Source organism: Lynx rufus, unplaced genomic scaffold (assembly GCF_022079265.1).
Source record: "Lynx rufus isolate CCGP_SWC_20201006 ecotype Redwood Valley unplaced genomic scaffold, mLynRuf1.p SCAF_8, whole genome shotgun sequence".
NCBI classification, from domain to species: domain Eukaryota; kingdom Metazoa; phylum Chordata; class Mammalia; order Carnivora; family Felidae; genus Lynx; species Lynx rufus.
The window spans coordinates 124,877,475-124,892,588 of record NW_025814896.1 but is presented as its reverse complement, the minus strand read 5'-3'; the positions used below and the strand labels follow the sequence as shown (position 1 = coordinate 124,892,588).

The 15,114-nt window shown below is 57.7% G+C and overlaps 1 protein-coding gene across 1 annotated transcript; it reads left to right on the top strand.

The window, feature by feature from the left end:
• Positions 1 to 3,690: 3,690 nt before the first annotated feature.
• Positions 3,691 to 7,883, top strand: GDF7 (growth differentiation factor 7). The gene is made up of 2 exons (XM_047067909.1): positions 3,691 to 4,090; positions 6,922 to 7,883. The coding sequence occupies exons 1-2, from the start codon at positions 3,691 to 3,693 to the stop codon at positions 7,881 to 7,883; spliced, it is 1,362 nt and encodes a 453-aa protein (XP_046923865.1).
• The last annotated feature ends 7,231 nt before the right edge of the window (positions 7,884 to 15,114 follow it).

The window sequence follows — 15,114 nt, the reverse complement described above, 5'->3', positions numbered from 1 at the left end:
GACGTCCGGGGCAACACAGAAGGCAGAGGAAACTCCCTTCTAAAGCAGCGCAAAGAACACAACTTCCAGTTCTCTTGCCTGGTCCGCCTACCAGAGGCTCCCTGCATCCCCCAAGAGGAAGCCCCAAGTGAGCCTGGGCCAGCCTGGCATCGCGGGTCCAACAAGGGCCACCTCCTCACCAGAGGCCTCAGCTTCATGGAGTCAGGGGTGGAGGACCAGGAACTCCCGGTCTCACGTCTCCCCATCCTCAGGGAGGGCGCCACCTTCACTCCAGACAGGTACTGATTCATGGGCCCCAGTGCATCCAGAGACGTGGATCAAGTCAAGCCCTGGGTGTGGGCCTGACTCGTGAAGCCATCAGGTCACATCATGGAAACTTAGCAGTTGGACCACGTGCTCCTGGTAGCCCATCCTACTCTGAGCTCTGTGGCTTCAGGAGCCACAGGCAGGCACGCAGGCCCTGCTGCTGGTGGTGACAGAATGTGCTCAAAGGCAGACGTCGTGAGCTCGTAGCTGGCAGCAGGGGCGGGGAGGAGTCCCCAGGCGGATGCTTTCATGGTCTTCACCTAGACCTGACCCGAGAGTTCATTCTCTGCCAAGAATTTTCCGGAGAGCTAGAGAGGAAAGGCAGGACACGCTGCCTCTTCACTGGGGTTGGGAGGTGTTACAAACCAAGCCTTTCACATTCCTACTTCCCCTGTGGGCAGCCACGGATGGGCAAAAACAGCTGGTGACTCCAGGCTCTGTCACTTACCAAGTGACCCTGCGCAAGGTGTGCAATTTCTTTGTAACTCAACTTTGTCTATAAAATGGGAGTAATGATACCTACCTCACGGGACACAGCAGTGGTGGGAATGAAGTAACAGGAGGTGTGTTAAGCAGTTGGCCTGATGCCCAGCGTTCAGAGAACAAATGGTTACTGTCACTATTTCAGGGGAAGGAGAGGGAGCCAGACATCCAGACATGGCTCAAGCATCCCTGTGCCTCCCTCCTCTCTGGGCTCAGCTCTGGTGTCCTCTGCTGATCGAACCCCACTCCACCCCTCCGGCCCCGGCTTCCCATGTGCCTGTCCTGTGCGTTGCTGAAGCCACAACACATAGAAGACTACTGGCAGTAAGTATTTACTGGAAAGAAGGAATGAATTGGGGGATGGATGAATGATGAACGAATGAATGATTAGCTCACGTCGCAGACAAGAAGCACAGGTGGGAGTGGTTAAGTCCTGGCTCAAGCACAAACAGCTGGTGGGCAGTCTTTTCCAGAGTGTTCCAGCGCCTGTGAGCCACTTCTCTTCGAGCCATCATCACCCTTGGGCCCCACAGCAGACCGGGGGCAGGGTGGGTGGGGGGCAAGGCTACTGAGTCTCATCTGTGCCAGCCTGTTATCCTGGCCACACACAAACTCCCCGAGGTGAGAATCCTCCCATTTTACAGATGAGGAAATTTGGCCTCAAAGAAGCTAAGGGGCAGCAAGAATTCAGGAACACTAGTTCCTAAACCCCAAGGCAGCCGCAGGACAGAAGAATCATATAATCAACACGTGTTCGTTCAGCAGGGGCTCTGCCAAGTCTCTGCCAGCACCTTCCCATTCTGTCCTTGCTCTTAAGAGGTCAAAGCCAGGACTAGAACTTGCACTACTGACCCTGGCCCTGGGTTCCCAGGGTGTTTGTACAAATCATAATCAAAGATTGCTCGCGTGTAGCTCTAGGGGGAAAGGAGCTAGAAAGACAGCAGGGACCCAGCACTGGCGAGGACCGAGGGGCTCCCCTAGCTGGGCTGCCAAGAGCCTGACCAGTGTCTCCAGGGGAGGCACTGTCAGACAACCTGCGTGGGTCCCTGCAGGGCCACTTTGTACCAGCACCGCCCAGAGAGGGAGACTTGTGGCCAAGGCCTTGTTTGTTGCTGGCACTCCATCCTCAGTACCTAAAGCAGGGTGGGTTGAGGCAGCCCTTGCTGTTCCCTCCCCCCCCCCCCACGGCCTCCCTCCCCTCCCCTGCCTGCCGGCCCCAACCACAGCTTCCCCACACTAATGCCTTTCTCCTCCGCCCACCTGATGGGCCTGGGGTCCCGGGGAATTGGCCCTCGCCAGACCTCCCCTCCTGCCCCCATAATTCCCCGGGGGGTGATGAGTGGACCAAAGTGCCCAGATGAGCAGATGCCGCGTCTCCGCGGTGGCCAGCATGGTCATCACTGAAGAGGTTGCTTGGGACCAAAACCGCTGGTGCCAGGGAACTCCAAGGGCCGGGCATGACCGTGGGCCAGTGTGGCGCAACCGGGAAAGACTTGGGACTCACTGGGCTTTGAGTCCTGTGGTGTCATGTTGACGCTGATCAACTCAAAGTGACCATGACGCACCGACCCCCGTCCAGATTTCAAGTTTGGTAGCAAAAGTGAAATTTAAAGGAGAAAGAACGCGTCTGCGTTGCTTTGAGTGTCGTTCCGGCTCAGGTCCTCCACCTGCCTACCAAGAAGACCTTGTCCATCCGCTGGACGTTTCCGCACTGGGGCATGTTGGGCTGCCGGTGGAGCTGAGCCGATCCATACCCGTCGACGACCTCCCTACCCCGCTCGAGTGAGCTCGGGATGCCGCGCAGTGGCTGCGGGGCGTCCCCTCCACCCATCACCCGTAACGGCGGCCAGAGAAGTACGGAGGCGCCAGCCTGAGATTCTCTGCTGCCCGCCCTCCCGGCGTCTGGCCGCGCCCCAACATACCCGGTAGCCCGTTTCCGTTGGCCGGCCCCCCAAGAAGGCCGGCGGAAGGTCGTCACTTTCGCTGCACAAATGAACCCAGGGCGCTGCTCCCGCGCAGGACTCCCCACATCACCCCGGGGCTGCCACCGTAATTCTTGCGCTCCTTTGAGGTCGTGGCTCCGGCTTAAGCGCACGTTCTGAGCGCAAACCGTTGCTTTCCAACTGTCGGTCCACACCCATCTGTCTTTCCGGCCTGCTCTTCCAGCCGCTAGCCCTCTCTTCCCTACGGGTCCCCTCCCCTGCTCCCGCCGAGCGTTCCGATCTTTGGAGGCTGTGTCAGGCTGGGCAGCCTTCGAACCGGTGATGAAAAACGCGCCTTTGTGGCAGCCCTGCGCGCCCTGTGGCCTCCGTGCGCCCTTGTGGCCTCTCTGTGCGCCCTGGCCCCGAGGTCGCAGCACTGACCGGCGGGGCCGAGCCCTTCCGTGGCCCCACCTCTGGCGTCTCAAGCACTCAAGGAATTGGAGCGGGCGGGGGGCGGGTGCTTCTCCGCAGGGGAGTGGGGACGAAGCTGGGCGGGTACGCGCGATGCCTCGGAGCCTCTAACTCCGGAGGGCGCATTTGGCTCGGGTGCGGGGTGGGCAGCGGGGGGGGGGGGGGCGCATCGCCTTGGGGAAGGGAGGCGGGGCCCCGGTTTGTGGCGGGAGCCTCGGGCGGGTAAGACTTGCAAGGCGAGAGTGGGGGCGAAGCGCTACGGCGCGGGGAGGAGGCTCCTGTCCCGGACTCCGCGTTAGGCCGGAGTGGGGGGCGCGGCGCTGCCACTCCAGTGTTCAGCAGGGGGCGCTGCTCCAGGCGTTGGGCGGGGGTGGGGTGGGAGAGGAGGGGGGGGCCGCGACTTGCTGCGCACACTTCCCCCATTATTAAACACTATGTTCAAAAGGCACCGGGGGACTTCCCGGAGCCACGGAGCCCGCGCCGCCCGCCCGCCTGGCCCACGGAGCCCATGGACCTGAGCGCGGCCGCCGCGCTGTGCCTCTGGCTGCTGAGCGCCTGCCGCCCCCGCGACGGGCTCGAAGCGGCCGCCGTGCTGCGAGCGGCGGGGGCAGGGCCGGTCGGGAGTCCGGGGGGCGACGGCGGCAGCGGCAGCGGCGGGCGGACCCTCGCCCCGGCCGCGGGCGTCTCCGCTGCCCCGGCCGCCGCGGCTCCCGGAGTCCGCGCCGCGCGCCGCGCCGCCGGCTCCGGCTTCAGGAACGGCTCGGTGGTGCCGCACCAGTTCATGATGTCGCTTTACCGGAACCTGGCCGGGAGGGCTCCGGCCGGGGCAGCCGCCGCCTCCACCTCGGGCTCTGGCCGCCACGGCCGCGCGGACACGATCACCGGCTTCGCAGACCAGGCGAACCAAGGTACTCACGCCTCTTCTGCGCCCGTCCATCCTGTCCGCTCCTAGGCTGAGGCCACCGCCAGAGCCGAGCCCCTGCTCCAGACCCTTCCGGGCGCGGCCTCCTCACGTCCCAGCCTCAGGTGTTAGAAACTCCGCCGAGTCCCACGCACCCGAACCCGCTGGACTGTGGCGAGAGGCGCAGCAGCTCTCAGGGCCCGGTCCCAGAGGGCTGAGCCGGTCCCTCCGCCGGATTGTCTTGGCCCTGCCGGCCGGCGGGTCCCCTCGAGGAGGCAGGCAGGCTGAGTCCAAGATCCGAAGCAAGACGGGGCCCGGGCCGAGAGGGACTGCGCAGTGATGGTGGTGGAGGCGGCAGCGGCTGTTTTCATTGCAGCAACCTCTGCAGCTTCTAGTCTCCTGGGGGGGGGGGCGCACAAATTGGGGGGAATTCAGGGGAATGAGGGAAAGAGGCAGGCATTAGACTGAAATAAGTGGCCCCGGAGAGGCTGGTGGCACCACCAGGTACACGGAGGTCCCTTTCTGGCAGGCTGTGTCAGGGTGGAGGTGTGTGGCCATGGGTGTCTGTGCCGGGCCCCTGGGACAGCCAGAGGTGGAGGACCCCAGTTGTGTGAGGAGGAGAGGGTGGTCAGTGAGACCGTGCAGGAATGCAGGCCTCTCTTGGACCCAGCACCCCACCTTACTCTGCCCTGGGTCTCTCAAAAGTAGGACGTGGGTGAGATTGTGGTGGTGGCTGTGTGTCATCTGGATTTTATTAATCTCTATTGAAGTCATTAAAGCAGATAGATAGGGAAAATTTAGCTAATTTCAGGCGGAAATGCAAGTAATGTTTGCCTTAATTCTATCCAGCCAAAGATCCAGCATGGAAGGCAGGAGGGGAAAAAAGGGGGGGGGGATAGGGCTGGAAAGGAAGCGGCAGACTGGCCGTTTCTGGGAGCCTCTGCTGGCTGTGCATCCCAGACCCCAGCCTGGGAGAGCAGGTAGAAGTGACCAAGTCACCCTCCTCCTGGAACACACACACAATGCCTGCCCACAGACTGCTTTATTTTGAGTGTGGGACATCCTGGGTCCAGATGGCTCTCTGGTTCAGTGGCAACCATGTAGCATTCTGTGTGCCCCCCCTGGACTGGATGCTGGATACAAAGCCTGAGTCCGAGGCCAGGGGAGACTCTAGCCCTAAGGCTGCTGTGTGGGCTCCCAGGATGTAGAAGAGGTGAATGCGCAGGGCTGTAGGCGGGCGGAGGCACCAGCTGCTCTTTCTCAGGTAGAGCTAGGCCTCTGGTTAGCCTCAGCCTGAGCTAAATCTTTTCCTGGGGAGCTCTACTTGGCTGGCCAGGCTCTGAAGGCAGCTCTCCTTCCTGCCTCTGGAAGGAGGGCATGCAGTGGTAGCACATTCAAGAAGAGAGATGCTGTTGGGGGGGGGGCTCAGAAAAAGTGCCCACAGGGAGCCCTGGGAGAAAGCAGTGGCGGGGAGGAGCCCTACTAGCCTAGCACTTGGAGCTTCCCTCGATCTCCCCTCTGGGTTCAGCTTGGAGCAGAGCTACTTGAGGTCCCCAGAAGCCACCGGCAGAGCCCAGACTTGGGACCCAGGGAGGCGAGGGCCTGGCGGTGGTAGTCCGTCAGCAGATTTCCAGTGGTGGGGGCGGTCTGCACACTCTCACCGAGTTTGGGGCAAAACGAAACCATATGACCTTCTTCAAAGGGAGCTCCTTATCTGCTGCTCGCTGGAATTTCAACTTTTTCCCCCCCTGAGCCCAAAAAGAAAAAAGTGCCCACGACCAGAAATAAAACCCTCAAACCCTGAGAGAGAAGTCACAACGGAGGGAAATAATATGTCCGCGGAGGGATCGGTGGGTCCTGGAGGCGAGACCTCCTCGAGCCACTGCCTTCACTGCAGCCCCCCACCCCCACCCCATTGCTCCAAACCCTTCGGAGAAGGTTCCTCGCGCTCCTTTGCCGCCTTCCCTCCTCCATCGGAGGCCGCGGAAAGCTGGGAGAAGCTGAGACGGGAGTTTCCCATTGCGACCAGCAGCGCTCCTCGCTCTGAGACCTTGGGCCGAGCCGGGCCCCTCCCTAATTGGGCCTTAGTTCCCCTTCAGCATGGCCAGGAGGAGGCTGGATACACCAGAGGGTTTATGCAGCCCCGCTGACGCGTTTTCCTCTGGACTACTCGCACGCCTGGCCAGGCCAGCACGGGAGATCGTGGCCCGCAAGGATGTCCAGGTTGAGCTGGGGAAGAGAGGTAGAGGAAGAAGCAGAGTTTTCAGGGGACATGATTTTTCCGTTTTCGTACAGCCAGGACTCCGCGGCTTTCCTGGGGGCTCAGCGGGGCAATAATGAGCAGTCCGGGTACAGCGCGGGACCTCGGCCTGGCCTCCAGACCTCGGAAGGGGCACAGGACTTCCGATACGCCTCCCGCGGAGCCCTCTGTGAGCCACCGGCCCGAAAGTCTGGCTTCCGACCTAGACCCCGCAAACCCAGGGCTCTGGGTCAGGCACCGGACCTGCCGTGGCATCGGGTGCAGGGGGTATGGTCCTGTCCCCGAGGCTCAGCGATAAGTGAGTGCCCGTGGATTGTCCAGGTGGTGGAACTTTGGTTCGATGAACCGAAGCCCCGGTCCCGATAGTCGACAGTCAGGGCGAAGGCTCCCTTTACTCTGGGTCAGGCTGGCAGGTGTCTGGCTGGGCCGAGACGACAGGGCTGGCGCCAGCTCCAGCGGGCTTACTCCCGCATCCGGGGCAGTTGGGCTATATGCACTTAGGAGGCCCCGCGTCCCGGAGTGCGGGCTTCGCTCTCCGCTCTCACCGCGCTCTTTCTGTCTCTGCCCGACTTCTGCAGACGAATCCGCAGCCGAGACCGGCCAGAGCTTCCTGTTCGACGTGTCCAGCCTTCCCGACGCCGACGAGGTGGTGGGAGCCGAGCTGCGCGTGCTGCGCCGCGAGTCCCCAGAGCTGGGCCCCGGCAGCGCGACTCGCCTGCCGCTGCTCCTGCTGTCTACTTGCCCCGGCGCCGCCCGAGCGCCCCGCCTGCTGCACTCGCGGGCCGCCGAGCCCCTGGCCGGAGCGCGCTGGGAGGTGTTCGACGTGGCGGACGCAGTTCGGCGCCACCGCCAGGAGCCGCACGCCACCCGCGCGTTCTGCCTCTTGCTGCGCTCAGTGGCCGGGCCCTCGCAGGGCCCGTTGGCACTGCGGTTGCTGGGCTTTGGCTCCCGGGGCAGGGACGGCGCGGCGGCCGAAGAGCGCGCTCTGCTCGTGGTTTCCTCCCGCACGCAGAGGAAGGGGAGCCTGTTCCGGGAGATCCGCGCCCAGGCCCGCGCGCTCGGGGCCGCGCTGGCGGCGGAGCCGCCGCGGGACCCGGGACCCGGCACCGGGTCGCCGACAGCGGTCATCAGCGGTCGCAGGCGGCGGCGGACGGCGCTGGCCGGGGCGCGGGCGACGCAGGGCAGCGGCGGGGGCGCGGGCCGGGGCCACGGGCGAAGGGGCCGGACCCGCTGTAGCCGCAGGCCGCTGCACGTGGACTTCAAGGAGCTGGGCTGGGACGACTGGATCATCGCGCCGCTGGACTACGAGGCGTACCACTGCGAGGGCGTTTGCGACTTCCCGCTGCGCTCCCACCTAGAGCCCACCAACCACGCCATCATTCAGACGCTGCTCAACTCCATGGCGCCGGACGCGGCGCCGGCCTCCTGCTGCGTGCCCGCGCGCCTCAGCCCCATCAGCATCCTCTATATCGACGCCGCCAACAACGTGGTCTACAAGCAGTACGAGGACATGGTGGTGGAGGCGTGCGGCTGCAGGTAGCGTGAGGGCCCGGCCCGGCCAGGGAGGGGGCAGGCAGCCGCGCCACCGAGGACCCCCTGCTGAAGAGCAGCTGTGGGCCGGGGCCTGTCACTGAGCGTGGGTGCGCGTCCGCCTCTGGTCCCGCGCCCGCACGGAGGGAGAGCGCACGTTCACACTCACACCATCACTCACACCCACACACTCGTTCACTCATGCACACCTTTACCGTGGGCAGCGTCCGCCCGCCCTGGGAGCAGACGACCTGACGCTACCGAATGACGCTTACCGATGGGAAATGACACATCCCCATCGTACCCGTCGTCCCCTTTTGGAGAGAGGATGGTGTTTGTGGCAGTGTTAACAGTCACAGGCGCTAAATCGGGTAGGAACGGGTTAGGGAATTGGGGGCTCCAGAATGGGTGGACTAGTGGGGTACTGGAGTACGTTTTGTCTGACCCCTTTCTGTTTGTGGCTGAGTGTAGGGGAGCACCTGGCTGGGTGGCTGAGTGTTTGGTGTTACACCCTGGGACCAACTGAACAGCTGTAATGTCCTTTCTGAAGGTGTGCGTGGCATGGAGGCCATTTACTCTGGGAAGGAACCGCTGCAAAAGGCATCTTTTTTCCTTAACTTAAAAAAGTCTAACATGCCCTGTCAGTTTTGAAAGGGAACATTTGTCCGAAAGAATGCATCGCGGGGAACTACCCAGATCTGTGCAAAGGCCAGCACTACCCTTTTTAAAAAAATCAGTTCCAATTAGGAATGATCTAGAATGTGGAAAAAAAAAAGTGTTTTTCTTTTTGGGGGAAGTGAAATGGAGGAGAGTTTTTTAACTGCCAGCCTGATGTGATATGGAGTTGGGGGGTGGGGTGGCATGTGCCAGGTTCTGAAGCTCCTATGGGCAGCTCAAGGAGGTAGCGAGCAAGCCTTGGGGGTGCTGAGGAGGAGGCTTGGTGCAGTGGCTGGGAATGGGGAAAGGCGGGCGGCTCTGCCTATTCCTAGAGACCTGACAGGAGGTTTTGCTAGGGAGCTGGGAAAGAGGCCGGGAGGCGTCTTGGGGCGGGCTTCTGCAGAAGACTCGGGCTTGTCTGCCAGGTAGGCGCAACTGGCTCCAAAGGGTGTGCTCACAATGGGCCAACATGTGCTTGCGCTTAGCTATCAAGTCTGTGTCGGCTCTTACACGCCTTCACAGTGTTGTTGCTGTAGTTTTTGGCAGTGTGATAGTAACGGGAAGTGAAGCTACACAAAAGTGCTTTTGTGAGATTTCAGCTCCCCACAACCCAGTGGTGCAGAGCGGGGAGGAAGGCCCGCCTCCCTCTGCAGCGTGGAGGGGCATTTTCAGTTTGGCTGCTGTGGCCCCTTCGGAAGGGCGTTGGGGGGCCTTGGTGTGGCCAAGCAGAGGTGGAAGCCTGTCTCCCAGTCCCCATTGTTTTATTTGGTTCATTTCTGCCTGGGAGTCCTTTGTGGCTTTGAGGGAAGGAGGAGAAACAATTTGGATTCCACCTGTCCAGGGCTCCGAGGGCTTCTTTGAAAAACCCTGCAGCCCTGCTGGGTACTCCTATTTAAGGCTCTGTTGGGGTTTTTCCTTTACGGTTCCTGGGAAAGGCAAGCATTCCATCCTTCTGGTCTTGGATGGTAAGGTCCATAGATGAGTTATTCAAATTTTAATTCTCAGTGATTTAACGTGTAAGAGAGAGAGAGAGAGAGATACTGAAGATTTAGACAGCTAATTGACTTAAGGGCCCCACCTGAGTCCTTTTTTATCTTGTAAAATTCCCTCAAAGGAAAATACATTTATAATGTGAATTTATATGCTGTGGCTATGTGAGTAGCTATAAATAATAAGATGTAAGTCTCTTTAGGTTAAAACAAACTTCCCAAAGCGGCAGCTTTGGTATATGCATGGTCCCATTACGTTTGTGGATTTTGCCAGAGAAGCTTCACTTTTCTAAATTGATTTTAATAATTGCATGGTGATTGCCCTGTCATAATGAAGAATAAAAAATGACACTAAAAGGTTGTAGTATTTGAAGTTTTAGAAAGGGAGTTAATAAGAAACTTGCTATTATTCTGAAGAAATTCTAGGTTATTTAATATCTTGGACAAAAGGAAACATTTTGATTCTTTTTTAGTGACTAGGAAAAATAAGTTTTGGGGAAGACATGTTTTGATTTAGCGTGAGCTTTTTTTGCGGCAAGAAAAAAATGTCCGTTTTCTTTGTTTCTTCCTAATGACCTCCTTCCATCGAGATGTGTTGTAAGTGATGTGGGAAGTAGGCATCTTCCTATGTCTTGAGGTCCAGGCTGCATCATGTGTCCTTGGGCAGTGACAGCTCCTTCCAGGGTCTCAGATGCCCTCAGGGTGTTCTTGTTTACTGAATGGAAGGAATGCCTCCCGGAATTGCTCTGGAATTGGGTGGAGCCACCACAGACCACCTGTGCCCTCTACAACTCTGCCTGGGCCTCTGGCATCTTAGAGTTCAAAGCAGGTGAACAGAGAAGATGTGTCACACCTTGTAAAAATGACAGCAAAAGGGCCACCGCTTCCGGGTTTTGCTGCTATGATGTGGTTCGACCAGCGTGGCCAGGATTTGGAGAAGGATTCTGCCAGCACGTTTGGTAGTATGGTACTGTCTTCTAGGCAGTGGGGCACCGGGGGGGGGGGTCCGAATCACTCAGCTGGGAGCCCCAGTCCCCAGCCATGGGAGAGCTGGCTGCTGGCAAGCAGAGAGAAAGTGTGTCAGGACTGTGAGTGAAGGCAGCCCCCCACCCTATCCCGGCTTGGGCCCCCCGGGGTCTAGGGCCACCAAAATATTCTTCCTAAAGAACGTCGAGTTTTCCATTTTGTGGGGAGAGACTTGTGTATTCTAGCTGAGACCATTTGAACCACTCCTCCTTGCTGGAGAACAGGGTGGGCATCCCTGCTTGGGGAGCACAGGGCTGGTCAGCTGGGGCGTTGGTGCCTGGTCTGCCAAACACGAGGACAGGCTAGTCACTGCTTCTGGAAGCCAGACATTTCCACTGGCAGACAGCTGTGTCCACTGATGCCCAAATGCTTCCCTGGTTGAACTCTGGCGTTCCAAGCAGCAGCACTGGGCTCTCCCGAGAGGGTGGCAGGCTCTGTTGCCTTAGCTTGAGCTCTGCCCCTCCATTATGTACACACTCCCCTTCGCCCTGGCGTCCTGGCGTTTCACTATCAGTGGCATGGGAAAAAGACGAGCTGTGGATTGTGTGAAGTCAAGTCAAATCCAGCAAACCCAGTGCAGTGTCAGGTCCCCTGACAGTCTCCTGGAAGTGTCAACAGGACTGGGGCTCTTGCTGTCAGTGCTGAGGGGAGTATAGACCACCCTGTGGATGTAATCAGAGTGTAACTCAAACCCTACAAGTCATTTATCCTGTTTGTAATTTTATTCAGACTCATAGCAGAAAATAACCCGGGACTGTAGACTGATTTTCTTTCTTAAAGCAGGGAGAAAAATTGAATTCTTTCCAAGAGGAGCTTGTGCACAGAAAAAGGCAGACTCTCGCCTCACTTGAATCTGGTGTCCAGAAAGTCCGATGAGAAGAGAAAGTACAGCAGCTGTGTCTGGGACACAAACATCGTTAGGGCCTATGTCCGTGGGGACGCAGAAGTGTCCCCAGGCCCAGAAAGCAGGGCCCTCTCAGTGGGCCTGGGCCAGGAGCCTCCAGCGGATGCCAGGTGGCTCGGGAGCACCGAGGGTCTGGAAAGCAGCCATCTGTCAGAGGCAGCGAAGGACCTGCGTTGTCCCCCCAGGTGTCTGGACTGGGAAGGAGAGGCAGCTGGCAAGTGAACCCAGCAGTTAGAAGACGTTGGGATTGGGATGGGAGGGACTAGGTCTCTCTGAGGTCTGTCTCAGCAGCACTGGTGTATCTGTGGACTTCTGCACACCCAGGAGTGAACTGCCCCATGCTGTCACCTGCTGTCTGACTGCTGCATGGTCACTTGGGTGCCAGAGCTCTGCAAGGCACCTCCTGAGAGGTCTGGGTCAGTCTGGGCAACCATCTCCCTGCCCGGAGCTCCCACTTCCGCCCCTGTAAAATGAGGAGCTCTCCAGTTCCGTGGGTCTAGGGTTCTACGTGGTCCCAAAGCCCACTAACATAGTTCACAGGCAGAGCAGATGTGACTGTTCCTGGAAAGGGTCCCCTTCCGATATCGTAGGTGCTTCTCACAAGTATCATGGCTCTTGCCTGTGTGTACATGTATGTGTATGTGTGTGTCCATTACACTCCTGGCCTCTGTTGGTGCTTCCTGGATGTGGCTTTGATTTCTACCTGGGTCAAGGCAGGTGCAGGAGAGGCTAAGATCTCGGGGGTAGAGCTCACCTCCCCAGAGCCATGACCTTTCCTGTGTCCCAAGTGAGGGACCTGTGCTCTCACAGGGGTAGGTAGAGCCACATCTGCTGAGACTGTTCTGTGACCAGATCCTGGGAAGGCTGTCCCCTGCTGCTGGTGCGTCTGTGGGAGCAGCAGAGGAAAGAAAGGCTGGGCCTTGCTGGCAGCCCAGACAGGGACCTGGGACTGTCCCAGAGTCCCTGGAGGAGGCAAGCAAGCCTATGTAGGAGTGAAGTGCGCCAGCCCTCCTCACTGCCATGCCTGTGTCTGGTCCAGCTCGCTGGAGGAGTGACCTGGGGGCAGGCATCAGGACAGCTTCTTCTTCTCTTTCTTTCAGGACAGCTTCTTTTCTTTCTTTCTTTCTTTCTTTCTTTCTTTCTTTCTTTCTTTCTTCTCTTTCTTTCTTCTTTCTTTCTTTCTTTCTTTCTTTCTTTCTTTCTTTCTTTCTGGCCTGGATAATGGTGGCAGAGTTTACCGTGAAGAAACACTAGAAGGGAGGAGTCAAAAGATGTTATTCATAGTTTTTCAGACAGCTCTGCCTTTTGTGCCTGGAGCCTTCTGGCCATTTCAGCTAGAGCAAGCTTCTTCCTCCTTTTGTGCCATTTTTGGACTTGAATCTGTTAAATAGTTAAATCTTGATGGGGCTCGAGGCGAGAGAAGCCTGTTCTTGTCCGGAAGTCCACGCTTCCCTTTTGTGGAGTCTCCTACCTGGATGTAGCTGCATGAAGGCTGGGGGTTGGCTCTGGTCGTTGGGTCGGGGATACTCTCTGCTCATGATGCACACACATCCAGCTTCCCCAGAGCTTGGCTTCTCCCTACCCGCCCCCAAAACTGTCTGTGGAGGCTCTGTGCCTGCAGCTGGCCTGGGACTTGGCCACAGGCCTCCTGACTGGGCAGACGTCGCTTGGGGCTTCACAATGGCGGCAGCAGCAGTTTCGGCAGAGCAACCAGGGGAGGGTGGAGTCAAAGAGTGTGAGATCATCAAAAAAACTGGTCTGCGTTTCTCTTTTTTTTAATGTTTATTTTATTTTTGAGAGAGAGAGCGTGAGCAGGGGAGGGACAGAGAGGGAAGGAGACACAGAATCTGAAGCAGTCTCTAGGCTCCAAGCTGTCAGCACAGAGCCCGATGCAGGGCTTGAACCCACGAACCGAGAGATCGTGAGCCGAAGTTGGACGCTCAACTGACTGAGCCACCCAGGAGCCCCAAAACTGGTCTGCATTTCAAGCTGTGCTTAGAGTTGTTGAAAAGTACAAGCATGTCCTCCCAGCAGCACAAGTGGAGGGCGATGATCCTCTCGCTCCTGCCTGTGCAGGTCTCCAGGGAGTAATCCTGCGATGTCACTCACATCGGTGTGTGTGAGTGTCTGGGTCTGGGCTGTGAGAGAAAGGGCTGGTTTCTCTCTCGTGCATCCCCCTACAATGACAAGAGGGCTGCAGCATGCATGGAAGCTTCCAGAGAGAGGGGTATCTATAGTCAGGTGAGTCTGTTGACGGGACAGACAGCTGTGCACGCTGGCATATGAAGCACTTTCTTCTGCGAGTTTAGAAACTCTTCATCCCAGAGAGGCTCACCTGGTAAAAGCTGTAGTGGCAGAAATTTTGTATCCTTTTTCTAAGTCAGTTATAGGAAGCTGAAATAAGTTGTCTAGAAAAACAAGGAAAAGCTTCTGATGGTCAAGTCCCAGGCACCTTTCAGCCTGGCAGTACAGACCTTTCCGGATGCGGCCAGCGGCTTTGGTTTTGCGTTTCTAGTTTACGATCTTTTGAGCTGTTGGCAAACAGGAGTGTGGTGCAGCGGTAGCTGGAGATGTGGCTAGGCAGGAGGTGGGCCCGTGGCTGTCTTCTTTGCAAAGTCCTCTCTGCACTGCTCCAACTAGCAGTGGCGAACACACCCGCCTACCGCGGGGTGAGATGCCTGTTCTGAGCTTACGCCCTGCTCCGACACTTGGCTACAGGAATCTAGAACCTCATCTGAACCTTCTTTCTGGTGCCGAGGTGTGCTTGTGGCTGAACAAAAACCAGATTCCCTGTAAGGCTTACTCATCGGAGTCCTGCTGAATTGGAGGCAAACACAAACCAGTGGGAGGCACACAGGCCGCACTTCCCCTGAGGGCCCTCCCTGGGCTGCAAGATGGGAAGGGGCAAGGTGGTTTGGGGAATCTGCCACACGTTGTAGCTGTTTTACATACTTGCACATCTTCCCGACAAGCCTGGCTTCTCTCAGACCTCTTACACCTGGGCAGCCCTAGCCTGGACTTCTCAGCGGAGTGAGTCTGACAAGGTGTACAGAAAGCCTTTCCTGGTCTGCATGTTTATGTCCGAGCGCATGAAGGCTGCCGGGGGCAGCAAAAGACACACGTGTCCGAGGTTTCCCCCGGGGTTTGGGACGGCAATAACTTGGCTTGAGGTTGAGCAGGCTGGTTTGAGGAAGGGGTGCCTTCACAAGCAGGACTTATTTTTCTTTGCAACTTATATTTCCGGGTCAGGGCCGATCAGAGTCCGAGGAAAGCCAGCCATTCAGCATTCTGTTTAGAAAATGATGATGCATGTTCAGGGAGAAAGCAAGAATGTATTTTCTGGCTGGGAAGTACTCAAGTGTTCCAAGCCAGGAACAGAGACTCTGGAAAGTGGAATTTCTCTGGCATTCTCTGCCTTGAATAAATCACAGCTTGAACATAAGCTTCCCTACAATAATTGCTGGTTTGTCGTTGCTGTTGTTGTTTTGGATTTTTGTGTTTGTTTGTTTGTTTGTTTGTTTTGTATTTCACTTTTTACGGTAGTGCAAACAACTTTTATGTTTTCTGTGACAAAGAGTCATAACTGAGTCACCTAAGGCCTTTCAGCTGGAAGTATTTCGTCCCAAATGAAAATGTTAATGCATTTTTTTTTTTTTACAAGGATT

Excerpts from the sequence above, each read along its gene's own strand:
- GDF7 (XM_047067909.1), top strand. The coding sequence starts at position 3,691 with ATGGACCTGAGCGCGGCCGCCGCGCTGTGCCTCTGGCTGCTGAGCGCC. Across the intron at positions 4,091-6,921 it reads CGCAGACCAGGCGAACCAAG|ACGAATCCGCAGCCGAGACC; the intron begins GTACTCACGCCT and ends CGACTTCTGCAG.